This window comes from Tupaia chinensis, unplaced genomic scaffold (genome assembly GCF_000334495.1).
Source record: "Tupaia chinensis unplaced genomic scaffold, TupChi_1.0 Scaffold138416_1, whole genome shotgun sequence".
NCBI classification, from domain to species: Eukaryota; Metazoa; Chordata; class Mammalia; order Scandentia; family Tupaiidae; genus Tupaia; species Tupaia belangeri.
The window spans coordinates 191411-219152 of NW_006198314.1; the positions used below are offsets into that span (position 1 = coordinate 191411).

Here is a 27742-nt window from a genome sequence, read left to right on the forward strand (position 1 = left end):
CCCAATAGTACCTTAAAGTAGGACCAGTTTTGTGTACATCTGTCTGTTTCTTCCACAGATATATGAAGCTGCTTGAGAGAAAAGGACTCTGTATGTGGTGTTTATATGATATACTTATTATAACGCTATATGAGTATTGAATGAAAATAATTTTAAAATATTTATTTATTTGTTTATTTCTTTTTTTGCCAGAGGGCATGTGTACTAACAAGAGAGTGACAGAGAGAAAGGAAGAGGGGGAAATTAACCCCCAGTGGGGCATAGTCACACTGCGGTCCCTTCTCCCTTTCTCCATCCTATCAGAATTTGGAGCATGCACACACATGCATTTGGCATATTTTTCAAGACTCTGAGGACAGGATTTGACCTGCATATTTGGCCATATGGGACCCAGTTCCCTTAACCACTAGGGCACAAGGCTGGCCCAAACATCATATAATGGAAAAGTGTCCCTTTACTATACAAAAGTTTATCAAAATAGTAATTATTTATTTTCTACAAACAGAAGTGGATGTTTGTAGACATGTATACTGGAACATATAGAGTTATTAAATAGGATGCTCCTAATTAATACATTATGTTTTCTGTTTTAGCTTATCTATTTTAGGCAAGGACATGAAGCTTATGTGCGGGCTGTAAGGAAATCAAAAATATATAGTGTTAATTTACAAAAACAGCCATGGAACAAAATGGATCTCAGGGTAAATTTGCCAAATTCATAAGCTTTATAATGGAAATCACTTTGGAATTAAGTTGCTTACCAATAGTCTTTTTCTCAGTTTTATGTGTATTGTATTGCTGATTGTGTCCAGGATAAGGTAATGTATGACACATTGGTAGAACTGTACATTATGGCTCATATTTGATATGTTTCCCAAAATTTGTATACCATCTCTTGTCTTGATTATTTTACCTAATTTTCTTCTCACTTCAGTTCCTCTAGTCTATATCATTCCATAGTTAGAGCAAAATAGGAGTTCCCCAGTGGGGATATTTTCTCTTAGCAATTTTGTACATTCTGGAGAATATAAACTGAATGTGTAGACTGTGAACACTCTCAATATTCTGGCAGCTTTAGAATATATTAATATAAGTCAAAAGAAGCTCAGAATCTGGTGGTATCTTATGGAATATCTTTTTTGATAAAGTACCAGTGTAGATAGGTACATGACATTGAGTAAAGCAGATACATAAAAACAGATTTTCTGTATGTGTCTGTAAATACATATACCCTCATTTGTTCATGCATGCATATATACATACAGATAGACATAGGTTTACATAAATCATGTCTAGTTAAGTTTGTGTGTTTTGTTTTGTTTTCTTTTTTGTTTTTCTAACACGAAGGAAAAGAAACTTTTTACTACAGATTAGTAAAACAAACAAACAAAAACCACTACTGTAGTTTTCCAAGTAAATGAAAGGATTTTTGTGTAATTATGCTTAACAAGAAGAATTCAAGAGAGAATATGTTTAAACAGTAAAATAAAGATTTATCATAGGTATTTGTAAAATTTTTATTAATGTTATAAGATGCTAAAGTACTATATCAATTGAGTTTTACATAATCTTTTGGGAGAAAATGATGGCTACCACTGTCTTGACTCAAATGAAAGTTCATTTTGGGAATCAGAGGAAAGAATAAAACATGGTTTCTTGTTTTGAAGCCTAACCCTTTGGTCCTAGGAAATTGTAAGAGGTAGCATATGTGTCATGTCAGAGCCTAGGTTTTGGAATAAAACCTGGATTTTAATTCAAGCTCTGCTATTTGCTAGTACATAACTTTAAGCAAGTCACTATTCTAGTAAGGATAAGTTTTGTGGTCTGTTAAATGTGACTAATAATTGATGTTGAGGATTGTTGTAAGATAATATTGTAGGCAATCATTAGTCCTTGGGAGGCCCAGGTTCTATTCCTTATCCAATCCAAAGGCTGGTTGTGTGGTATGTTCCTGTAATGCTAGCCACTTCAGAGACTGACACAGGAGGATTATGAGCTCGAGGTTGGCTTGGGCAATGTAGTGAGACCATGTCCAAAAAGAGCTTACTATCATGGTGCACACCTGTAGTCTCGGCTGGGAGATTGAGGCGGTAGGATCACAACATTGCAACTTGTTTTGAGATAAGACAGTCCTCTCCCCAAACATTTGTGTATATATACATCTGTATGCTTATTTACTATATTTCTGCTAGAGGAGTAATTTTAACCTATCAGAGCATTTTAATCCTCTGGGAAGTTTTTTTCTTTTCAAGTTATGTATTCTGAGTTGTACACTAGATCTGTGGAATTGAGCCTATGGAAGTAGGGTTAAAGAACATGAATTTTTAAAAGTTTCCACAAAAATGTATCCTTGGTTTAGAGATATGCTATTAAGGGCCAAAAGCCATGTCATATTTACCTTTGACACTTAAGAGTATTGCCTTACATTTAGTGGGGACTTAAAAAATTCTTAAATTGTAACAAACGTCATGCAAATGTTAGGTAGTTATTTATATTGAAAGTAATCATTTCTTGGTATTCTCGTAAATAGGAGCAAGAATTTGTTAAGATTGTAGGAATCAAATATGAGGTTGGACCACCTACACTGTGCTGCTTGAAGCTTGCATTTCTGGACCCCATTTCAGGCAAAATGACTGGAGAATCATTTTCTATTAAGTGAGTTGCTATCTCTGGGTCTATGTGTGTGTATTTTAATACTTACATATTCTGAAGGAAACAGGACTCAGTGGGATAGGAAATACTTTATATAGCACTACTACCTAGTTTAGAGTTATAAAACCAGAGTTTAATTCTTGATTTACTTCTCCATTGTGTGTGTGTGTGTAAGACAGATCCATGAGCAAGTTACTTAATGCAAGTTTATGCCTTCATTTATAAAATGGAACACTAATATCTTCCTCAGAATTATTGTGAATAAACAAAGACAAACCTTCCAGGGCTGGCTCTGTAGCCTGGTAGTTGAGGCACTAGATCCCACATGTCCGACCATGTGATTCAAGTCTCAGACCTGGCAGTTTGAGAAACATGCTGGGTGCATGTGTGTGAGTGGCCAAAATCCGAAAAGAAAGGAGAGATGGAAGAAAAGTGATTTTAGCGTGACCATGCCTGTTGGGGGGGGGGGTAGGGTGGAGAGTCTGTGTGCACTTTCTCCTTTCCCTCTCTGTCTCTCTGGCTAGTGCCTGTGTTCTCTAGCAAAATAAACAACAAAAATAACAAACTTTTTAAAGTGCCTAATAGTATCCTTGAAATATAGCAGTGTTTTATTTTTGTTATTAACAATGGGAATAATAAGTCAGTGGCTCATTTCTTAAAGTTGAGTTTTAAATCTAAGGTGATAAAAGAACAATCCATACTTATAAAGTCCTTAATATAAAATAACCTTGTATTAAGATTTAAAAACCTTTATTAGCATCTTTGTATTATTTAACTGATACAAGAAGTAGCAGGGCATTTCCAAACAGGTCAGAGCAGATGGGGTTTAAGTGAAGGTATTTCTAAGGGACATAGACTTGATGGCTCCAAATTAAATAAATATACTTGGATATTTAGTGACTGACATATACTGTTATATCTCTATATTGATTTAGATATGCTTCGTTTTTCTACAGGTATCACGACATGCCAGATGTCATTGACTTCCTTGTGCTACATCAGTTTTATAATGAAGCCAAAGAAAGGAACTGGCAGATTGGTAAATACAGAGTTGTCATTTAGTAACTATTGAGTTCCAAGTAGAGTAAGTAATGTTTTAGCTGATTTAACAGAAAGAAACTATTTTACCATTTAGCTGGAAAAGACTGTCAGCTAAACTGAAAAATTAATTTTAAATTCAGTGATGTTTAGGTAATTTTATGCACATTCTATGTAACATATAATCTCCAGACCTTTTGCAAATACCAATTCCTTTAGTATACAAATATGAACAAAAAGAAAATTCTCAATGGCCAATGGTCTTAATGGACTCTTAAACAGACCATTACTGGTTGTGGTTTCCTCGTTTCCTCCCTCCCTTCCTCCCTCCCCTTTTCTCTCTTTCATTTTCTTTCTCTCTGTGTCTGTCTCTTTTTCCCTGTCCTCTTTCTCTGATTATAAAAAGGAGTATAACAATAATGTGAAGGAACAGTTTAAAAAATATGCTCATAGCTCTATAATCATATGTCACATAGAATTTTAAAACTACTAACAATTTTTGCATTTACTTATACATGGCTAGATTTTTAAGATATGTTTTTAGTCATAACAGATACATAATTTTGGGAGATGAGGCTTTTCAGCCTGACTTGGAATTCTGGCTTTCTCACTTATAAGCTATTTGGTCTTGGGCAAGTTTTTAATCCTCTCTGTGATTTACTTTCATTATCTTTAAAATGAGAATCAGGGCCAGCAGGTGGCACAGAGATTAAGGTAGCTGGATTCCACATGGCCGACTGTTCAGTTGAGTCCTGGACTCAGTGCCCTGAAAAATACGCTGAGTGCATATGTACCCTAAATCCCTAGAGGAGAGTGGAGGATGGCATGACCACCCCCGAGGGGGTGATTTCTCACTTTGCCTCTCTCTATTTCTTTTTCTCTTTGGAAACACATGCACACAATAGAAAAAAATAAAACAAAACAAAATATACCAATATATACCTTTAAGATTGACATGCATAGTAAATGAGTTTATATATATATATATGTGTGTATATATATATATATTTAGTTCTCTTTTTATTTCATTTTCTTTTATACCTTCAATCACATTATTTATCTTACAAAGTGAATATTTTAATATGGGATCGTCAGCACTTATAATAGTATCTGGTACATAGTAAATACTATATAAATATTTAAAATGCTTCTTTACGTATTAGAAATACTTTTTTGGTTTTGTAATCCTTAGCCATTTAAAGACAGAAAACTAGTATGAAAGAATAATATATAAAGGCAAAAAGCTAAAAGCAGAAAATAAGGAAACAAGACACAGCTGCATTAATATACATGCAGTACAATAAGAGATATGCTTAAGGATCTCAGAAAATTGGTAAAAATTAGATTATGTTTGATAACATTTAAGAAAATGTGTGATTTATTTCAGAAAGATTTCTAGCCCTTGGAAATCAAATTACTTATCTTGAAAGCTCAGATTGAAACTTCTGATATTGAAGATAAAATGCTGCTTCTGTATTCAACAAAAAGTAGCAATTTTGGAGTAGGAACAGAGCTAAAATTCTCAAGAATGTTCTTTTATGATTTTTTTAAAACATTGTAGGTGATAGATTCCGGAGTATAATAGATGATGCCTGGTGGTTTGGGACGGTGGAAAGTCAGCAGCCGTTTCAACCAGAGTATCCTGATAGTTCTTTCCAGTGTTACAGTGTTCAGTAAGTACAATTATGGTCTTTTATTCCTGATATAATACTGTACTAGTATATGGACTTTAAATAAACTCTACCAAGAAATAGTACTTTTTTTAAAGTGACTTAGCTAGTTCATAACATCTGTACCAATAAGAAAGTAACCAGAAGTGTCTATAAAGAAGGAATTGTAGTACCTGCAAGGAAGGAATTAAATTGGTGATAAACCTTTTCATTCAACATGTATGCTAAAACAAAGCAAGAACTGAAGACTTATTTCTACTTCCCTTATGTCTGCATTTTCTCTTAAATATTTCTGTTTTAGATAACAACTGCAACTGTTAATATTTTTTCAAGGAGAATACTAATGTTAATTTAGTGTTTAAAGTAATTGGTAAAGCTAGAGTAGAGCAGTGACTATTGGTTTTTAATAGAATGAATTCTAGGCAGAAGTGATTGTTACATTTGGAAGTAGTATTTGTTTACAAAATTTACTTTAATTCTTGAAATTCCCATATACTCCATGGAATACTGTTCAACCATAAAAAAAAAAAAAGAAAAGAAAACAAGACCCTGTCATTTGATACAAAGTGGATGAATATGGAAAATTGATTGCTGAGTGAAGCAAGTCAAGGCTATGAGAGACATCGTACGTCTCCATTTAACATGTACTGACTGTTGGCACTCCATAGTAGAGACTGAAAGACTGGAGAACACAAAAGCATTGACAAAAGTTATGGACACTGGAGATGTGGAAGGAGGGTGAGGGAGGAAGAGTGTATGGAAGGAAATTAGGAAGAAAAAAATGGAAAAGTAAGACATTTGTAGGACACAGATATGGTTTATTACCTGGTGATGATGATGTGTATAGTATTCTCAACTGGACTGGTCTGAGGTATATTTCATGTTGGGTAAATTCTCTACACAAGCTAAATGATATATGTGCCATTATATGTATAAATAATAATAATAAATCATAAAAACATGGAAAAAAAGAAACCCCCTTTTTATAAGGTTACTAATGATTGAAGCTTCTCAAGAATGATAGTTTTAATGTTTATTCTGTAAGAATATACCTATAGTCTCCACGTTGCAGAACAAGAGGGAATAATAAAATTTTGTAGATATTATTATCTTAATATTTAAGCTCTTTGAATAAAGTAGACCACTTTACAGAAAGAAGTGATTAAATCAAGTCTTTTCACCTGAAAGATATTTCCTAAAGAGATCTTTATTTTCTTCTGCCCTGCTGTATTATTGAATATATGCCTCACTAGAATAAAAAGTAAAGTAAAACTAAGAGTAGGCTTAATCCCCTTTAAGTTTCATATTGATGGTCTATCGTTTCTCTATTGGAGGTTTATTTATTTATCTTTATGTCTGCAGAGTTGTACTTAAAGAAAACTGAATTGCCCTTTTTAAAATTTAACCCCCAAGAAGTCATGCAAATTCTGCAGTATAAGAAAGTAAATACTACGTGAATTTGATTTGAATCTTGTCTTCTTTTTAATAGCTGGGACAATAATGAGAGAGAAAAGATGAGCCCTTGGGATATGGAGCCAATTCCAGAAGGAAGTAAATATGCTTTGAAAAAATGAATTGTACTTATTTTAAATGTAAAATGGCATTGGAAACTAATTGTTTTTTATTTTTCATCTTATACCTAGCTGCTTTTCCAGATGAAGTTGGTGCTGGTGTTCCTGTGTCCCAGGAGGAACTAACTGCTTTGCTATACAAACCCCAGGAAGGAGAGTGGGGAGCTCATTCCAGAGATGAAGAATGTGAACGGGTTATTCAGGGCATCAACCACCTTCTTTCCCTGGGTACGAAGAATGTGACAAAATACTAAGAGGATTGAAGGGAGCTAGGAAAACCAACAGAATTTTGAGTTCTACGAAAGGAAATTGTTGGACCTGCTGATGGTGAACAGTTCCTGAGTTGGGGTGCAAGGATTAAAGAAAAGACAAGAAGACAGGATGGAAACGGGAGGACTGCCAGTCAATACTGGTCAGCCCCAAATGTACTTTATCGCTAGTATTTATACACACTCCAGAGACTTCTGTTATGTAAGGTTTTTTTCCTTACTGAATTTATCAGGTTGTTATAACAATACTTTGGAACATTCAGTTCAAAACAACCCCAAGACATTCTGCTCATAACAGTCCAGCCACCCAAAGGCCACGTCCGGAAAAAGACCCTGGTCTTATTCTGGTGGTCATGTCTTACACATTCCTCACATCTCCTCTTTGGCTCCCCATAGGAAATAAAATTTCCTGTGTATACTTCACTTTTAGCGTAAAAAGCACAGTGATTCTAGTTTTAATATTAACATTTTTGTATGTTGGGTCAAAGTTACAGGTGATAAACATTCTAGACACTCTGGGAACTAATAGTGAGGGCAGACATAAGTGTCTTTATATTTACATAGTTAGATAATCATTGTTTTAGAAATGTAGTATTTCATCCTTTCTTTTTTTTTAACATGAAATTTTAATGTCCTCTATCACTGTCTGTTTTTATTTTATAGATTTTGCCAGCCCTTTTGCTGTTCCAGTCGATCTCAGTGCCTACCCCTTGTATTGTACTGTAGTTGCTTATCCAACTGACCTCAACACCATCAGGCGAAGACTTGAAAATCGCTTTTACAGGTCTCTTTAGTTTTATCATTTGTTATAGGCGTGTGCATTCTCCAGAAAGACAGAGAGAGACAGAGAGACAGAAAGCAAGAAATCACTTTAGGGGGGATGGCCACGCCACAATCTCTTCTCTTCCATTCTCCTCTCGGGATCTTGGGCACGCACGCACAGGTGCCCGGCGTGAGTTTAAGCCACCGGATCTGGGACTCGAACCACGGTCGACTACATGGGAGTCCAGTGACATAGCCATTATGCTAACTGCTGGTCCCTCGTTTTATCATTTATTATAAAATGCACAACTTTATGGTGTTTGTTTTCCTTTGGACGTCTGTGTTTTCGTAGTATGAAGTGATCCTTCAAACGACCCACCCCAAAAATCTTAGTAAAAACTTAGAACACAAATTTTCTTTTATTCAGTAGATTCTTACTCTTCCAGGGCAAATGGGGGTAAAAGAAAGACAGAGAGGAAAATATGGGTGTACAAATGGTATATGAAACCAAAACTAGAGTTAACTTTAGTTTATTAATGCCAAATTAGGTAGTTTGTGGCTTCATCATGATTTAGATGTTACAGAGATTAAGAGCATGTTTAACTCCTCTGTTGAGAAATTATGCAGCAGTTAATTAGATTTAATTTCCAACCCTGAAATGTTATAGGAAAAGAGCCAGGTTAATTTTTCCTTGATTTTGGTTGGGAGAAAGGGGGTTGATGATAGGAATGCTATGGAAGGCAGGTCTTAGTTTCTCTTTCATCCAAGCTATACCCTAACCAAAGAACTGGTTAGTTTGTTTCTTGTAGTTGAAAATTGGATGTATTTTTTACAACATGACACATTAGTTTATTCAATAATAAAAAAAATCACAAAAACTAAATAGAAATCTGTCATTTTCTACAATCTGACCTTTTTTTTCTTGTTCTTCTTGGCTCCTCCCCTGAATACAAAACATTCTTTTGACTTTATCAAAATACTTTTTTTGTTTGGGACTGGTCTTTAGCACAGTGGCTAATATCTGTGCATTGGGAGCTGAGTCTTACATGACCAACCATTGTTTGAATCCTGGCCCTGGTGACTTGAAAAATATATTGAGTGCGTGTGTGTGCCCGAAATTCTGACAGGATAGAAAATGGGAAAAGGAACTGTGGCATGACCACATCTATTGCAGTATGTTTCTTCCTCTCTCAGCTCTCTCGCTCATTGACAAGTGCACATATCCTACTGGCACTGAAAAAAATACTTTGTTGTTTATTTCTTTGTTTTGTTTTGTTTTTAAATCACTCTTTACCCATATTACCCAGGGTCAGTTCTATTCCAATTTTTAAAGAATTATTTAGTTTATTTAATTAATTTACTTGTTTTTAATTTGACCAGAGAGAGACAGAGAAAAGAAGGTGAAAAGCAATCCTTCAGGTCTGCAACTGCAGTCGGCTGTGTGGGAGTTCAGTGCCCTAACCATGACACCACCCTATTCCAGATTTTACCATGTAGTCCAGAGGTTCAACATGATTGCCTGTGCTTCAAATACTGTTACTACACCACCCATTTAAAAAAAAAATTTTTTTGATAGAGCATGTGTGCTTGGCAGAGAGAGAGAGAGAGACAGTGAGAGGGAAAGTAAGAAAGCACGTCCCAGAGGGAATAACTACTCTCCAATCCCATTTCCTCCATTCTTCTAATGACATTTTCGGCGCACATACATGCGTGCCTATTGTGATTTTCAAGCCGCCAGGTCCAGGACTTGAACCGTGGTCGGCTGTTTGAGACTCCAGCACCTTAACCACCATCTGCTGGTTCCAACTATATCACATGTGATGATTAAGTACCTAGTAGTTCTATATTGCATATTTCTAGAATATACTTTAAATGTATCAGCCAAGGCTAACAGAGAATTTTTTTTAATAGGAGAATATCAGCGTTAATGTGGGAGGTACGTTACATTGAGCATAATGCCAGGACTTTCAATGAGCCAGACAGTCCTATAGTTAAAGCAGCCAAAATTGTAACAGATGTCTTACTTCGATTTATTGGGTAAGAAATAGTTTTATTTTCCAAAGAGGCTAACTTCTAATTTTAAAAAATTATCTAAATGTATTTTGACTTATTTTGCTTCTTAGGGATCAGAGTTGTACTGATATACTGGATACTTATAATAAAGTTAAAGCAGAAGAACTAAACAGTACTGATGCAGAGGAGGTAAGAATCACAGCTTAATTAGCAGAAATAAATTCCTTTTCTGTTATTTGAATTACAGTGAATATTATGTGTAAATGTTGTATTTGGCTATGAGCAATGAAACAGATTTTTGAAAGCTGACTGTAATATCTGCATCTTTTTATTTTAAACCACTTTAACCTGTACTTAGAATGGCAAATATCCAATGTTGTTTTTTATTCTTTCAAAAAATCTATCTGACTATAAAATGTTACAAATATTAATAGAGTTAAATTTTATTTACATAATAGTAAGGAAAATAGGATTCACAAAGTAGATACTAGTCTCTTGAATCCTTTTTCCTCCTAGTCTCCCTCTTTTGGGATTTTTTATATTCATACACACACGCACAATGTGTTTTTCAAGATACCAGATCTGAGGCTGGAACTGCATGGTCTGCCATGTGGGATTCAGCCACTAGGCCATGGGCTGACCCCATAAATGCATTTTAACTCAGGATTTGATGTAGCAAGAATTTCTTCTCAGAGTAGCATTATTTGGGTTAGAACAGAAAATTAAAGTAAAAATATAGTTCGTCAGCTTTATTTTATTAGAAAGGAGTACCAATAGCCCCAGAACCACTTATCTTTTCCCCTGGGTATTTCCTAGATGTGTCATCATCACTGGTGGTGCCTAGGCCTTTATTCTTTGTATTATAAAACTATCCCTTAGAGAGAGACTTAATTGTATCTTAGATTATAATGCACATTTATATTTTCCCTATGGAAAAGAGATCTATTTTATGAAATAGCAAATGATTAATAATGAGTAATTCATAATAATAATAAGTGAGCATGGCATAATACTAACTCTTGCTTGGCCACAACTTTAGTAGATAGCAGTTACTATACCTTTACCCTCCTTTCTTATTCTGATATAAAGAGAAATCTTACATAACTCTTCTTCTCTCAGTATGTTTTCCATCTTTTACAAGCATGTTGCATAGCATATTGATAAAATTTGGAGTTAGTCTTTAGCCTTTGTCTTGCTGCCTGTTCCAGTGAGGGAAAATTGTAGGGGTGTTTTGTCATTGATTTGTAAAGGTCTATCAAACTGGTAAGACTATGAATATAACTTAACATCTCTCACTCTCCTTTTAATTTAGGATACAGAAATGGTTGACTTAGATTCAGATGGTCCTGGTACTTCATCTGGAAGAAGGGTAAGTAAATAAGTGAACTGCTAAAAAGAAACATTTTCAAGCTTCCCCTCTTGAAGACTCCTAAGACTAACCTCATGTTTGGAGAGTTGCTAAAAAGACTCTTGGCATGAAGACTTATTGTAATAAGGCTTATTATAGCAACATAATGAAGATACATAGCTAGGTCATAAGGAAAAAGACATAGGCAGAATCCAGAGGATTCCATGTATAGGCTTCCTTATGTTCTCTCTCCTATGAGAGAGATATAAAAATATAGCAATATGTGAGTGATGAGAGACAATCCTGAAGGATTTTGTTGAGGGGCTGGTTATGTAGGTACTTTCTGACTAGCACATACCAAGATTATAGACTCACAGAAGAAAAGCAGGCATTCAGCACAAATCACATTGTCTTGTCTAAGTACAGTAAAATACCTTCATGATTTAGGAAACAGTTTCTGTGCCAAGTTCCTAAATGTCAGCCAAAGCTAACCTTGCAAAAAAAGTTCTGCTAAAAGATAGAAATTTGGGCCTGTAATGTTAATGCTTTTCTGCATATTTCCCTACTATGCTAGACAATTATACAGTTGTTCTATATAAGGGATGATACTCTTTGAAATACTGAAGGAAATCATAACAAAAGGCATCACATGGGAAATACCAGAATTTATATCACCATAACCATAAAGGATTTACTTTAAAAACAAATAAACAAGCAAACAGAAAAAACAATTGGAGCAACCAGTGTTGTGGTAGGAGGGTGTGATAGTTAAGGTAGCTGAATCTCATACGGTCCACTGCATAGTTCCTGGACCTGATAGCTTGAAAAGCATGCCAGGCACATATGCATGTGTGCCCAAAATCTTGAGAGTGGAGGAAAAGGAATGCAATGTGGCCACCCCTCCATGGGGAGAGTGTGCTTTCTCACTTACTTTCTGTGTGTGTGTGTGTGTCTGTCTAGCGAGTGAATGTACCCTAAACAAATTAAAAGAAAAATTGTTCAAATGGTGCATTGAGAAAATTTCAGTGCCATTACCAAGTACTTAACCACTGACAAATATTAAAGCAATATAGCTATTAACTTTGTAGAGGAAAAAAGTATTATTCCTCTGTTCTTTATTTGAGGCTGAACTTTTCTTAAAATAATATCAGAATACGAGAATTATTGCTATTTCCCTGAATGTAATGTCTAGTTGTTTGTTTATTTATTTTTTTGCCAGGGAACATGAAGTATAATTTAAATTAAGAAATTTAAATAGCAACTGCTCTATCTTACACAGATATTGACATTAGGGAGGCATGAGAAAAATCAATGAGTAGTAAAAGAAAGCTTTTATATATAATTTTATTAAAATCTATAGGTTAAATACAGAGGCAGAAGACAGTCCTTAAAGTGTAATCCTGATGCATGGAAAAAGCAGTGCAAAGAATTGTTGAGCCTTATTTATGAACGTGAAGATTCAGAGCCATTTCGACAGCCAGCTGATCCTCTTTCTTACCCAGTAAGCATACAGTTGTGTAAAGAATTGCCAATATAGCAGTTTCCTACAAATGTCCATGGTAAAAATCTAGTTAAAATATAATTTCTCCCCTCTTTCCATCTATCCATCTATTCATGATTCAATTATAAAAGTGAGTCATATGATTAGTCATGACTTTATAAAATTTCTGTCATGGGCTGACCCCATAGCCTAATGGTTAAGGAGCCAAATCCCATATGCCCAACAGTTTGACTCCCAACTGGGGCAGCTTGAGAAAGTTGCCAGGCACATTTACATGCTGCCCCAAATCCTGAAAAGATGGACACATGAAGGAAAAAGAGTTGTGGTATGACCATACCCCATTGGGAAGGGACTCTCTCTCTTGGTCTGTCTCTCTGGCAGGCACACACACAGCTCTGATAATGAAAAAGAAAATGCCTGTCATGTACTTAGTGTATAACTTACACAGTTGTAAGCCAAACTTAAGTCAAAATTTCTTTGCCATTCTTCCTGTTTTTATTTTAGATATTTAATACATTTTACTACCTTATAGTAACATTTCTGTACTTTGTAGACATTTGGTATATATCAGTTTTTCGATTGTCAGAAAAGTCATGGTGCATTTTTCCATAGAAAACATGACTTTTTCAATGACTTAATATATTTAATTTAAACTAAATATCTTATCAGTGTGGTCACCTAGAGTAATCAATATGCCAATATTATTTTTCTTTTCAACGAAGATATAAGCATAAAAACTTAGATTATCAGATTGTTTCCTAGGAGGCTATCTGTTGATATAAATGTTGAATTACCTTTAATATAGATAGCAAATCCACTTTAACTCCTTTCAGAAGAAAAATACAGTAACATTTCAGAAATACAGAAGACCATTATCTGAACTTAGTATACATCAGTATTCTTTGTATATACAGATTTCAGTTGGGTAAAAGTGTCATTCAAATAAGAAATAGAATTATGTTCAACAGAGCTTGTTTTGTTTTAAGGAGTATAGGTAGAATTAGTCTTGTGATTTTATGTTTTTATATGGCAGAGAAGATAGATGCATATAGAATTTCTTCAACTTAAAGTACAGCCAGTGAAACTATAATTCCCAGGCTAGCCAGCAGTGCAACTGTAACACAATATTCTATGGTATTGGACCTACAAGAGAAGATTCCAAGTTCATGACTCCAATGCCTCCCTATAATTACACATGTCTGTAATCCAGGCTGGCTGAGACTGGGGATGGATCACAGTGTGAAGACCATGTTGTGGTGCCCCGCCCCTCCCTTTCTCCCTCATTCTTTCATATCTTCCCTCTTTCTCCATTACTCCTTCCCTCTTGCCCAAACAAAAAAAATAAACTTAAAAAACATAATTTCTAATTATAAATTTTGAGCCTTAAATCATAACTGTATTACAAGTTTTGACATTTTGTTTTGGAGGCTCAGAAACAATATGCACTCTTTACCCTAATAGGGAGGACATCATGAACAAGAGGGAGACTCCTCAGAGTCAGCTGTTCCAGAAAGACAAGATCCCTCCCTTTCTGAGGTAGGTGTTTAGTTTCTTAAAGAACTTATATTGGTTAATTTTAGGCTTTTACTTTAAAAATTTATCTTCATACCCTGATGAACCTTTTGTAAGTCATACAAGTCACTAAAACTGCCTTCTCACTCTGCTCACTTTCATTTTACCTTTGTTCAATTTCTTTGGTCTGTTTTTTGTTGTTGTTGTTGTCGTTTTTTAACATTAACATGTATTCTCAATGTTCTTTGTAGCATCCATGTATATGTTTATTTGTTTATGTAGATCTAAAGTTACTGCGTCAGAATGGAAAGCATCGATTACACAATATGTTTGTGTCTGTATTGCAGCTGATTATTCCCACTGGGACTTCGTTCAATAGGTTGGGTGGGTCTTTTGAGTTTTGGTCATCAAACTACACAAGTATTAATATTTTTTCTTTACAAAAATCATAGTGTTTCATAAGCTATACTGTATTGAAATACACTTTGGTTTTTTTATGATGTAAGAAAATAAGATACATTACAGTAATTATGGTTTCTCATGCTTTGAAATAATTTTCTCTCTTTAAAATATCTTTACTCTGCCCTTTCTTTTGGCTCTTTGACTTTCTCCTTTGAGGGAAATGCAAAGATTTTACTTCTTAATGATTTAAACAGGGTAAAAGAGCTAATATGGATTATGGTTTTTCACTCTGATATTTATTGAGGGTCATAATGTACATTGGTATAAATTTCAGATATAGTTCCATATACTAACCCTAGGATAATCTTGACTTGAAAGATTTAGGCTAAAATGGAACCTTCCCTCCTCTCTAATCAAAATCAATCTAATTTGAAGCGATGAGACTGAAGACCCTAGGTAAAGCAAAAGTATCACACTGATTTAAAAAAAAAAATAAAGGTGGGGGAAGGAAACAAACATGACCAATTAGTCGTAACTGGGGATCTAGAAACCAGATCCCTTCAGTATTATTTGTAGTTACTGACTTTAGTTGAGGGCTCAGGCCTTTCCACTAATCTCTGCTATTTTCCTGGGCCACCAAAAGATGATTCAGGATGGAGAGAAGATAGATGATGGCTTGAAAAGCAGTATGTTTATTTCGTGGTGGATTGCATCAGTAGGAGATGCAAATCTCCATACCGTTGTATTATTTAGTATTGTTATGCTTTGGGGGTATTTAATGACACATTCTTCTTTGTAGGATTATCAAGATGTCATAGACACTCCTATGGACTTCAGCACTGTGAAAGAAACATTGGAATCAGGAAACTATGGTAGCCCTCTGGAATTTTATAAGGATGTTCGCCAAATATTCAGCAACTCCAAAGCTTATACCTCTAATAAAAAATCCAGGGTATGAAAAATAATATTAATTAATTATTTAAGCATTTAGTGATCTATATCAGGCAGTTTTCTTTTACCAGTTTCAAAATTGCTAAACAAGTGTACACTACAATTCTTTTTTTTTTTTTGGAGAGATTTTCGCTATAGGGCACGTGCGCTCACCAGAGAGACATAGAGACAGAAAGCGAGAAATCACCCCCCAGGGGGCATGGTCACGCTGCACTCCCTTCTCCTCAATTCTCCTCTCAGGATCTTGGGCACACACGCATGCACACGCTCCCAGCATGAGTTTTAAGCCACCGGGTCCGAGACGCGAACCGCGGTTGACTACATGGGAGTCCAGCGACATAGCCATTATGCTAACTGCTGGTTCCCATGTACACTGCAATTCTAACATAGTTACTAAAGTTTGATTCTCATTATGTTTTGTGAAATATGGATTATTTATTAGTCATGCAAAAAAATACACTTGGTATAGTGATTCTGAAATTAAGCATGTTTTCCTTTCTTTTATCTGCCTCTGCTTTGTTATTTTTATCCTTTTCAGTTTTTTATATTTTTTTAAACATTCAATCACTGTACATAATTTGGCTTGTAAAGAGAATTTACCTAACATGAAATACTTCTCAGACCAGTCCAGTTGAAAATACTCTTTAGTAATATGTATATTTGCCAGAAAGAAGACAAGAAAAGGAGAGATAGTAATTTGAGAATCCTTTGATATGTCCAATAAATGACTTGATAAATGTAAAGGAGGTTGGCAGTATTAATTTTTTTTGAGAGTTTTTTTTGCTATAGGGCTCGTGCGCTCACCAGAAAGACAGAAAGACAGAGAGACAGAAAGCAAGAAATCACTCCCTCAGGGGATGGCCATGCTGCAATCCTTTCTTGTCCATTCTCCTCTTGGGATCCTGGGCACGCACGCACAAGCGCCTAGCGTGAGTTTAAGCCACCAGGTCTAGGACTCAAACTGCAGTCAACTACATGGGAGTCCAGCAACATAGCCATTACACCAGGTCCCGATAGTATTAATTTTTTTATGAAATATTTTTACTAGCTCTGAGTATTTATGTTCCTTTTATTATAACAAATAGTGGACAGTATTGAGAGTTATAACTGTTTAATCACATATTTAATATTTCCCTTATGTTTTAACAGAACTTGAAATATCTTGAGAACAAAAAACAGTAATTTTTGACTTTTGGAGTCACTGGTATCTAATTGACTTTTAAATACTTTTTGCCCATTTCCACCTTATATAAAATTAGTTCTCACTGATTTCTGCAGGCATAGTTTTTACACATTTGGATTTTCCACCTTGATCCTGATTATTAGAGTACCATAGTCTCTATAAAAAGTTTGGGAAATATATAAAAGTATAAAGAAGAAAACAGGGCCAGCCAGTGATGTGGTAGTTAGGTGGTAGGTTCTTACATGGTCAACTATACAGTTCAAGTCCCAGACTTGGCAGCTTGAGAACCATGCCAAGCATATATGTACACCCAAAAATCCTGAGAGGCGAATAGAGGAAAAGGAGTTGCAATGTGGCCAACGCCTCTGGGGAATGCTTTTTGCTCTTTTATTTGTTATTTTTTTCAGAGAGATTTTTTGCTATAGAGCATGTGCTGTCATTAAGTAGTTTGCTAGAGTGACAGAGAGACAGAAAATGAGAAATCACCCCTAGCGGAATGGCCACACCACAGTCCCTTGTCCTCCTTTATCTTGGGATTTTGGGCATGCATGCACACACACCCAATGTGAGTTTTAAGCTGCCAGGTCCAGGACTTGAACTATGTTTGGCTATGTGGGAGTCCAGTAACATAACCAGTAAGCCATCTACTGTTCCCAGAGAATGCTTTTTGACTTTGCCTCTCTATATATATCTCTCTCTGACAAGTTCATGTGCCCTATAGCAAAATAAAAACAAAAAAGTAAAAAATAAATTTGGACAAAAGTCAAACACATAAAGCCTATTTTATTTATGGTTCATATTTAATGTAAATGCTTCCAGAGTTTTTACATATTAACATATATGAGGAGGTCTTCAAAAAGTTCCTAAAAGATGTGTATTAGGAGAAAACTATACATGGATTTCAGAATTTTTTACACTGAAATAAACTCGTATTTTAACTCCCATTTTCCACAAACTTTTTGAAGTCTCCATGTATATTTACATGTGTTTGTGTGTACATATATATTGGGTCGTTGGAAAAGTCATGACACATTTTTGCATAGGAAAACTTGGGGGGGCAGTCGGTGGTGTAGTGGTTAAGGTGCTAAATTTATACATGGTGGACTGCAGTTCAAGTCCCAGACCTGGTGACTTGAAACACAGGGTGCATGTGTGTGTGCCCAAAATCCTGAGAGGAGAATGGAGGAAAAGAGATTGTAGCTTGGTCATCCACCTTGGGAGGTGATTTCTCTCTCTCTCTCTCTCTCTCTCTCTCTCTCTCTATCTATCTTTCTGGGGAGTTCACGTACTCTATAGCAAAAATCTTTTAAAAAAAATTCCTTAGGGTAATGTATAAGAGTCTTGTTTTCCTACTCTTCACAACATTAAATATTGTCTTTTAAAAATACGGATTTTGGGTAAGTAAGTGGTGTGGAGGTTAAGGCAGCTAGATCCCACATGGCCAGCTTTGTGGTTCTAATCTTGGACCTGGCCGCTTGAAAAATCATACTGGGTGTGCGTGTGTGTGTGCCCAAAATTCCTGAAGAAGAAGGGATTGCAGTGTGGCCATCCCCCTCGGGGGATGATTTCTCACTTTCCCTTTCTCTCTTTCTCTCTCTGTCTTTCTCCTGAGACCACACACATAGGGAAAAAAAAATAAAAAATAAATAAGGATTTTAAGATGAAAATGGTACCTTATTTTAATTTTTCAAGAGTTTCAAGTGAATAAATTTTACATATATTTTGACTGGAATAATGATGCTAGTACTCGTCGAGACATGTTTGTCACTTTTTTTAATATGTAATTGAAGTATCTGGTATAAACTATAATTTCTACCTTTTTAGATTTATAGCATGACACTGCGACTATCTGCCTTATTTGAAAGTCATATTAAAAATATCATCTCGGAATATAAGTCAGCAATCCAGAGTCAGAAGAGGAGAAGACCACGGTACAGAAAACGTCTGAGAAGCAGCAGCAGTTCATTATCTAGTAGCAGAGCTCCTAGGTATATTGTATTGATGCAGCATTTCATGTTTCTCAAAGAAGTTTTTATGCTTTATCTTATTTCTGAAAATTTATGAATAGTTTGAAGAACTTTCAGAAGTTTATTTTTTTCAGAATGTTGTATCAATGTAAAGATGGAATTAGTAAGCAAAAGCATTGTTTATGTGTATTTTACCACACAGAATTTTTTTTTATTTTAATGGTTGAAGTTTAACTTTGTCAGATTACCAACTTGAAGCATTGCATTTTTTATTACAATTTTTAGTTAACATATATTAATTGTACATATTTATGAAGTACAGAGTGGTTTTTCAGAACATGTAAACATTGTGTAATGATCAAAACAAAGTTTTATAATTACATATACCATCTTAAACATTTATCATTACTTTATGTTTTGTACATTGGAAAACTTCTAGCTATTTTAAAAGTATACATTGAATTATCATAGACTCCATTGGCTATAATATTCCAACCAGGAATATGTCATTTCCTCTTTGGTCATCTTAAGGATCTCATAGCATACTGTCTATCATAATATATTGTTAATAGGAAAAAAAAGTATGCTCATTGTTATTTATTTTTACTTACAGTCCAAAAGGGAAACAGAAACAAGTGAAGTTGCAGCCTAAAAATGACCAGAATACCTCAGTGTCTTATGCCAGGACTAGCTCTCCTTTCTCATCTCCTGGTAAATGTGTCTTCTTTTGTTGGTGTTCTGTATCTAAGTTTAATACTGATATTAAGGTTATTGAAGAGGCATCATGATTTATAATGCAAAAAAAAACAATGAATTTGGATTTATAGCTATGTTTTATTTCTGATTCTGCTTGTTAGACATGTGCCCCTGGATAAGATATTATGCCATATAGTCAGTTTCTTCGTTAGACTAGATGAATTTTAATGTCATCTTAAATTATAATGTTCTGCAACTGTATGATTTTTCAATGTCTACAATATTTCAGAGCACTATACAATACACCTGTAAACATAACATTTGAGGATTCATTATATTGAATAATGTAGAAGTGGGTTCCTTGAACAAGTCTTTCTAACATTTTGTTCTTAAAAGTTAAGTTATGATAAATTATTAGTTCTCAAAATATTCACATTTCCTTCTTAGAACAACTTGTAATTTTGATGTTAGTGAAAAAGAACAGATATACAGTTTTAATGGCAGCCTGTTTAACTTTCCTGAAATCATGCTATTATGTTAACATTACAATCTTTTAAAATGCAAGTTTCAGATGCTGCTGAAGGGCTTTCACTATATATTCTTGATGATGAACTGGATGGGCCATTTTCTTCATCTAGCTTCGGTGGGCATAGTCGAAGTGGAAATAATCATGACCCAGGCAAAGCCAAATCATTCCGGAATAGAGTTTTGCCAGTTAAGCAAGGTAGGAAATTAATATGGGGCCAAGTATTTATCCTTTATTTTATTATAATGGAAGAGGAATCATTTAAAAGCTGCTGTATTAAGGTAGCAAAAATTAGAATGTCCTTGTAGTTAATGAAAATTTTAATATTGTCAGATTTGAATAGGATATGGTTTTATATTCATAACTAGGAACAGACTTCCAATAACTATTTTCAAAAAATTTTAGACTTTTAAAATATCGAATCATCGGAAAAGTCATGACTCATTTTCCATAGAAAAACAGAAAAATACATCATGACTTTTCGGGTGACCTAATAAATATAAAATGAATAGGGATAAAAAAAATCTAAATGATAAGTTTTTCCCCAAATACATAGAGCTTTGTATTTAGGAATTTAGGATTTTTCAGATATTGAACCATATTAATAAAAAATTTAAAAATTCCAGAGACCAGCAGTTGGTGTAATGGCTATGTTGCTGGATTCCCATGTAGTCGACCACGGTTTGAGTCACGGACCCAGTGGCTTAAACTCATGCCGGGTGCGTGTGCATGGGTGCCCAAGATCCTGAGAGTAGAATGAAGGAAAAGGGATTGCGGCGTGGCCATCCTCCCTGGGGGGTTGCCATCCTCCCTGGGTGGTGATTTCTTGCTTTCTGTCTCTCTGTCTCTGTCTTTCTGGCGAGCACACGAGCCCTATAGCAAAAAAACCTCTCCAAAAAACAAATTTTAAAATTCCAGTCATCCTTTATAAATAGATTTCATATTTATGTGGGTCACATCAGTTAAAAGGGGAAATATAAAGAGTTGAGAAATAAATCTTATTTCAGTCAATACCCACTTCTGCCACCTTCTTATAACTCAAATAGTCTCTTTTCTATGGCTTGCTGTACCACTAGAAGTGTCTTTCACCTAGTATCCTGCCCATTTCTGGGGTATCCACAGAGGTACTATGGGAACCAAAACTGCTCTGCTTTTTAAAAATTTCATATAATAAGCTTCTGTATAACTTTTTACTTAGAATAAAGATTTGACCTATCTAATCCATTATCACGTATGTTCATCTTGGACCATGTTAACAGCATTAGTTAATCATAAGTACTTGAAGGTTATTTTAACCTAATTTTTTCTTTTCTTTTTAAATTTTTACTATAGAGCATGTGTGTTCTCCAGAGAGAGAAAAAGAGAAAGAGAGTGAAAGTGAGAAATCACCCCTCAGAGAGGACAGCCATGCCACAATCCCTTCTCCTCCAGTCAGTCTCCTCTTGGGATTTTGGGCATGCACACATGTGTGCCTGGCAGGATTTTCAAACCACCAAGTCTGGGACTTGAACCAAGTAGTCAGCCGTGTGGGATCCAGTGCTGTTATTAACCTCTGTGTCACCTGATGGCCCAATATTTTTCTTTTTAAAAAAGTTTATTTCTTTCATGACTGAAAGAGATGGCACTTCCAACATTAACTTGATGCCACAGCCCACCTCCAGCCTTCAACCAGCTCTAGATCATGGGTTTTTGCATGTCCTGCATATGTAGGGAGGCCTCTGGACTTGAACTCGGAACCTTCTCATGTGGGATTGCCTTGCAGAGCATCATATTTTACCACTGTGCTATAGGGCCAGATATTCTTCTTAAATTTAGTATTGGTGTGGAACCTAAATATCTTTAAAGAAAATTCTAATATATTCAGTCATTTTTAATTTGTAAAGAATACCTAATAACCTTTTTTTTTAAGAGAGATTTTTTTTCCCCAGAGAGACAGAGAGAAGTAACCCCTCAGAGGGGATGGCCATACCGCAATCCCTTCTCCTCCATTCTTTCCAGATCTTGGGCATACACACACATATGCCCAGCATAAATTGTAAGCTGCCAGGTGTAGGACTCAAACTGTGGTTAATTATGTGGGAGTCCAGCGACATAACAATTATATCATCTGCTGGTCCCCCTAATATCCTTTTATAAATATTTTTAGTGGACTATAGATTTTATTTTATTTATATTTTAATAAATTATTATGTAGCTTATCCATTGTTATTTAAGTGACTTTCTAAAGATATTTTATATTCACTATCCAAGAAATATTGAAGCATATCTGATTTATTTAAAATACTTGTGCCTATATTTTTTCCAGTTTGTATCTTAATTCTCTCCTGCAATCCTGCTATACATTGTATACTCATGCCACTTCTGCTGTTGTTCTTGTTCTTGCTTTGACAGCCATGCTTTTAGAAAATGTAACATTTACTTCCTGCCTCTGCCTCTGTTTTCTTTCCATCCACACATTGCTTTATCCTTTGTAGTCTGGTTTCTGACCCAAACACTCTGCAAAGGTTTTATATTTGTCCTCTTTTTCTGTTATTTTCTTTGGCCTCACTTGCCCTTTGTTTGCACTTTGCCACTAGTTTTTGTTTTTGCCTTCTACAAGTAAAGAATTCTAGCAATGATATCAATTGTTTTAATTCCAATGACTTTCCAGGTGCATATATGTAACCCAAACTTTACTTTTTTTCCCTACTCATATCATTTTCAAGTGCTTCTTTAAAAAAAAATCATCTTTGCATTTTAAGCTTTCTTCTTTCTGTGTTTTTGTTAATGATGCGTGACTACCTTATTCACCAACTTAAAATCTTAAAAGTTTTCTTTGACTCTGTTTACCTTTCATATCCAGTCAGTTGTCAAGTTTTCCAAATTCTACCACTCCTTAATACCACTTAAATCTCTTATTTAAAGTTTCTATTGATATCACCTTAATCTCTAACCTAGTGTATTAGTCAGCTCAGGCCGCCATAAAGTGATACCACAGACTGGGTGACTTATGAAACAGATTCAGAGTTCTGGAGGATTGAAGCCCATAATCAAGGTCCCATGAGATCGATGCCTAACTAGGGCTTATTTTTTTTTTCTAACTTGTAGATGGCTATCTTCTGAGTGTGTCATCACATGGCCTTTTCTTTGTGTACAGAAAGCGATCCCTAGTGTCTCTTACTGTGAGGACATTAGTCCTATTATAGCCCCACTCTTGTGACTCATTTAACCTTATTAATTCCTTCCTTGAAGAACCTAATCTAGGGACCAGCAGTTAGCGTAATGACTATGTCGCTGGACTTCCACGTAGTCGACCGCGGTTCAAGTCCCGGACCTGGTGGCTTAAACTCACGCCGGGCGCGTGTGCATGCGTGCCCAAGATCCCGAGAGGAGAATGGAGAAGAAGGGATTGTGGCGTGGCCATCCCCCCTGGGGGTTGATTTCCTGATTACTGTCTCTCTATCTCTTTCTGTCTGTCTGGCGAGCGCACGTGCCCTATAGCAAAAACCTCTCCAAAAAAAGAGAAAAAAAAAAGGAAGAACCTAATCTACATGGGTCAGCAGGTGGCATTGTGGTTAAGGTGCTGGATCCCACAAGACCAGCTGCCTAAGTTAAGTCCTGGACCACTGGCTTGAAAAACATGCTAGGCATTTGTGTATGTGTGCCCCAAACCCCAAGAAGTTACTGGAGGAAAAGGGATTGTGATGTGGCCATTCCCCCCGAGGGCTGATTTTTCACTTTCCCTCTCTCTCTTTCTCTGTGGAGGGCATGTGTCCTATGACACCCCCACAAAGACCCTAATCTATAAATATAGTTATATTGGTTGGTTAGGGCTTCAACACATGTATTTACTGCATAACACCTAAATTATTTGATTAATAATTGTAATCACCATACAACCCTAGTCTTTTCTCCTTCCAGTCCTTCCACTCTTTCTAGTCCTCTTTCCTGATTTTTTTCCCTTTCTCACTGACTGGTCTTTCGCACTTATCCTTGCTGGTTCTTATTTTCTTTTTATGTTTATTTTATTCATGATAGAAAACACCTGTACATTTGTGTGAGAGAGAGAAGCACCCTTCAGATGGTCTTGTTACACCACAGTCCCCTTTCTCCAGCTCTCTCCATTGTCCGTGTCTTGGTCATACACATGTGTGCCCAGTGTGTTTCAGGTCCATTGGGATGGAAATCTGTTTCTGTGGAAAGCCATGTGGCTTCTAGCACTGTAATTCAATATATTGCCAACTCCCTAATAGAGGCTGGGCCTGGTGGTTCTTCTTTATCTTAAATGTTGGAACATCTCAGGCCTCTGTCATCAGCCACCACCTTTCTCTTTACTTGCTCTTTTAGTAATCTCCCCCAGTTCTCATGACCCTAAATATCTCTTTACTAAAGTTTTTCAAAATTTATCTCCAACTCCATCCTCTTCCCCTGAGCTCCAGATTCATATTCTCAGTCTGCTTTTAAAATTGTTATAATTTTTATAATGTCTTTCTTTAGATCTTTATTTGCAACTAAAAATGGAATGGTTTTCCTAGCAGCCTGCCCAAACATGTTTCTATTTTATTGTTCTCCAACTTGGAAAAATATCTCTACCACTCACAAGTTGTTCAGGCCATAAAACCTAGTAGTCAATACCCATTCTGTATTTAACACTTGACATCCAATCCACTTGACATCCAATCCATAAATAGTCCCACCAGTTCAACCATTAAAATTAAAGGTTGTTGTAATGGCTCCTGTGGAAGGAAGTATTCCAAATTGAATGACTTCTCATCGCCTTTCTTGGCACATCCCTCATCATGTTTCACCTAAACTGTTGGGCCATCAGAAAAGGCATGCCGTTTTTTTTTTTTTCTATGCAAAAATACAACATTACTTTTCAGATGACCCAGTACCACAGTGGACTCCCAGCTGGTCCCTGTTACCATCTTTACCTTTCTATAGTCTGTTCTCTGTACAGCAACCATAGTATTCTTTTAAAAATGTAAATGAGAACCTTCCTTTCTTTTAACTTAAGACCTTCTACTGGGTGTCACTTTTTACCATTCCTTGTTTTTCTGTTTTACTCTGGTTATACTATCTTTCTTTCTGTTTCCTCTGCTAGAATATTTTTTCCCAGGTATCACTTCATTCAATTCTTTCTTTATATCCTACTTCTACAGAGAAATTCTCCCTATCTAAAATACCCCTATACACATAGACACACAAACTTGTACTCTTTTTACCATTTTTTTTTATAATGTGTCACTACTTGAAAGCATATTATTTATTTACTATCTGTTGAGGTCTTCCCACTAAAATGTAAATACCAAGAGGAGGGACTTTATTTCATTTATTGTCATATTCCAAACTACTAACAATGCCTGTCTCATTGTAGGTAATCAGTAAATACTTGTCGAATAAATGAAACTCTTGTATTTCATGTTCCCAAATAATTTTTCCTAAAGTTCAGCACTTAAAATTCCTGCCTAAGGGGTCAACAGGTGATGTGGTAGTTAAGGCACTGGACTCCCACATGGCTGATCCAAGGTTCAAGTCCCAGACCTGGTAGTTTTAAAATCACACTGTTTATGTGTGTGTACACACTCAAAATCCCAGAAGGAGAATGGAGGAGAAGGGACTGTGGTGTGGCCATCCCCTCTGGGGAGTAACTTCTCATTTTGCCTTTCCAGCTAGTGCATGCCACCCTATGGCAAAAACCTCTAAAAAATTTCTACCTGGCTACCTCACCATCCATGTTCCAACCCCACATCTCTCCCCACCCCCATAGAATAAGTAGTCAGACAAAAACTTTAATATCTTCTATTTCTAATAAATATAAAGTTTTACTCCATTACCCAGTGTGATTTTATCCCATCTATCTTTGGGCACTAGGTATTTTTTGGATAAGCTGTTTATTTTACTTTGGAATCTGAATAACCATCTGATCAATGTCAAAGTTTAACTTTTAAAAATCATTCATTTTTATTTAGATCACTCTCTTGATGTACCCATTACAAATGGTGACGGCAGAGAGCATCGGACAGGAATCAAGAGAAAACTACTTAGTGCATCAGAAGAAGATGAAAGCATGGGAGGAGAAGAGAAAGAGAAAAAAGAAACAAAGGAGAAATCACACTTATCCTCCTCAGAAAGTGGAGGATTAGGATCCAGTTTAAGCTCTGAAAGTACTTGTGGTTCTGATTCTGACTCTGAATCAACTTCCAGAACAGATCAAGATTACGTGGATGGAGACCATGACTATAGCAAATTCATACAAACTAGACCTAAAAGAAAACTCAGAAAGCAGCATGCCAATGGAAAAAGAAACTGGAAGACAAGAGGCACAGGAGGAAGAGGCAGATGGGGAAGATGGGGTAGATGGAGTAGAGGAGGCAGAGGACGAGGAGGGAGAGGACGAGGTGGTCGAGGAAGAGGTGGGGGGGGCACTAGGGGGAGGGGGAGGGGGAGAGGGGGAGGTGGAAGAGGTGCTTCTAGAGGAGCGAGCAGAGCCAAACGAGCACGTATTGCAGATGATGAATTTGATACCATGTTTTCAGGACGTTTCAGTAGACTGCCTCGAATTAAAACAAGAAACCAAGGCAGGAGGACTGTTTTATATAATGATGATTCTGATAATGACAATTTTGTGTCCACTGAGGATCCTCTGAATCTTGGTACATCCAGATCAGGCAGAGTGCGTAAAATGACAGAAAAAGCCAGGGTTAGCCATCTCATGGGATGGAATTATTAACAGTTAATAAATTTAGAATAATTAAAAAAATTCAATGGCCTTCTACTGCAGGGAATTTACCAGGAAATCTACAAAGCAAGTTGTGTGGGGACTTCTGCTTCCTTTCACATTGGTGCTTTTCCATTATGCCAGTACACATTTGTTTCAAGACTTTTGATCTCCACACTTCATTTGTTCAAACAAGCCTTACTCATTAGGCCTTAAATTAAAAGAAATTCTGCCCACACACACACACACACACACACACACACACACAAAACACACCACAGACACACTACAGATATACATTAAAGGAGCATTCAGCTTCTTAAGAGTAGCATGACATTTTTATCTCAATGAAATATCCCTCTTTTGCTTTTGTATCACAGAAATATAGCACCTTCTTACAGAGTTTTATATAGTTTGTTTTTGCCATGTTGATTCCTATACCCAGTAATAATAACTTTTGCACAATACACCAATCCTAAAGGCAGCTATTAAATGTTTACAGTTTCTATATTGTAAGAACGATCTGGATTATTTTACTCTTCCCAGGCCAAACTTTCATGAATTGTACTGAACTGAAGTATATATTTATACTACAGTTTTTTCGGGGGTGGGGGGTATCTTGATATGCTTTTCATTGATTTGCTAATTCATGTTAAAGGTGAGAAAGGGTTGGTGCCTTGTAAATATGTAGCAAACCTTTGTGGTGTGTCCTGATGTGTGCATTAACTTTATTAAAAAAGAATACTTGAGGTATCAATCTAGACAAGGTGCCAAATGCAAAAGTTTCTTGCATCCATTTTCTTTTTCCTGTTATATTTTATTGCATTAGTAGAGCTTGTGTAGCTTAAAACATAACTTAAATGTTTGAAAAAATCCTCATCCACAAAGAATAACTTTGAATAGTAGCTCAGCTACCTCTATTATCTACAACTACTGGAAATGTTAAGGAAAATAGATAGTGTTATTCATTACTGACTAAGG

The 27742-nt window shown here is 35.8% G+C and overlaps 1 protein-coding gene across 1 annotated transcript in view; it reads left to right on the forward strand.

The window, feature by feature from the left end:
• Positions 1-27543, forward strand: part of BRWD3 (bromodomain and WD repeat domain containing 3) — a gene marked incomplete at its 5' end in the record, with an annotated part of 164543 nt that extends 137000 nt beyond the window's left edge. The window contains 17 exon segments of the mRNA XM_027765487.1: positions 594-701; positions 2531-2655; positions 3609-3691; positions 5252-5363; positions 6850-6911; positions 7004-7159; positions 7864-7984; positions 9874-9999; positions 10086-10164; positions 11288-11344; positions 12684-12824; positions 14286-14360; positions 15538-15690; positions 18697-18860; positions 19453-19550; positions 20101-20259; positions 26013-27543. Of these exon segments, the coding sequence (XP_027621288.1) occupies positions 594-701; positions 2531-2655; positions 3609-3691; positions 5252-5363; positions 6850-6911; positions 7004-7159; positions 7864-7984; positions 9874-9999; positions 10086-10164; positions 11288-11344; positions 12684-12824; positions 14286-14360; positions 15538-15690; positions 18697-18860; positions 19453-19550; positions 20101-20259; positions 26013-26773 (2580 nt within the window).
• Positions 27544-27742: the final 199 nt, after the last annotated feature.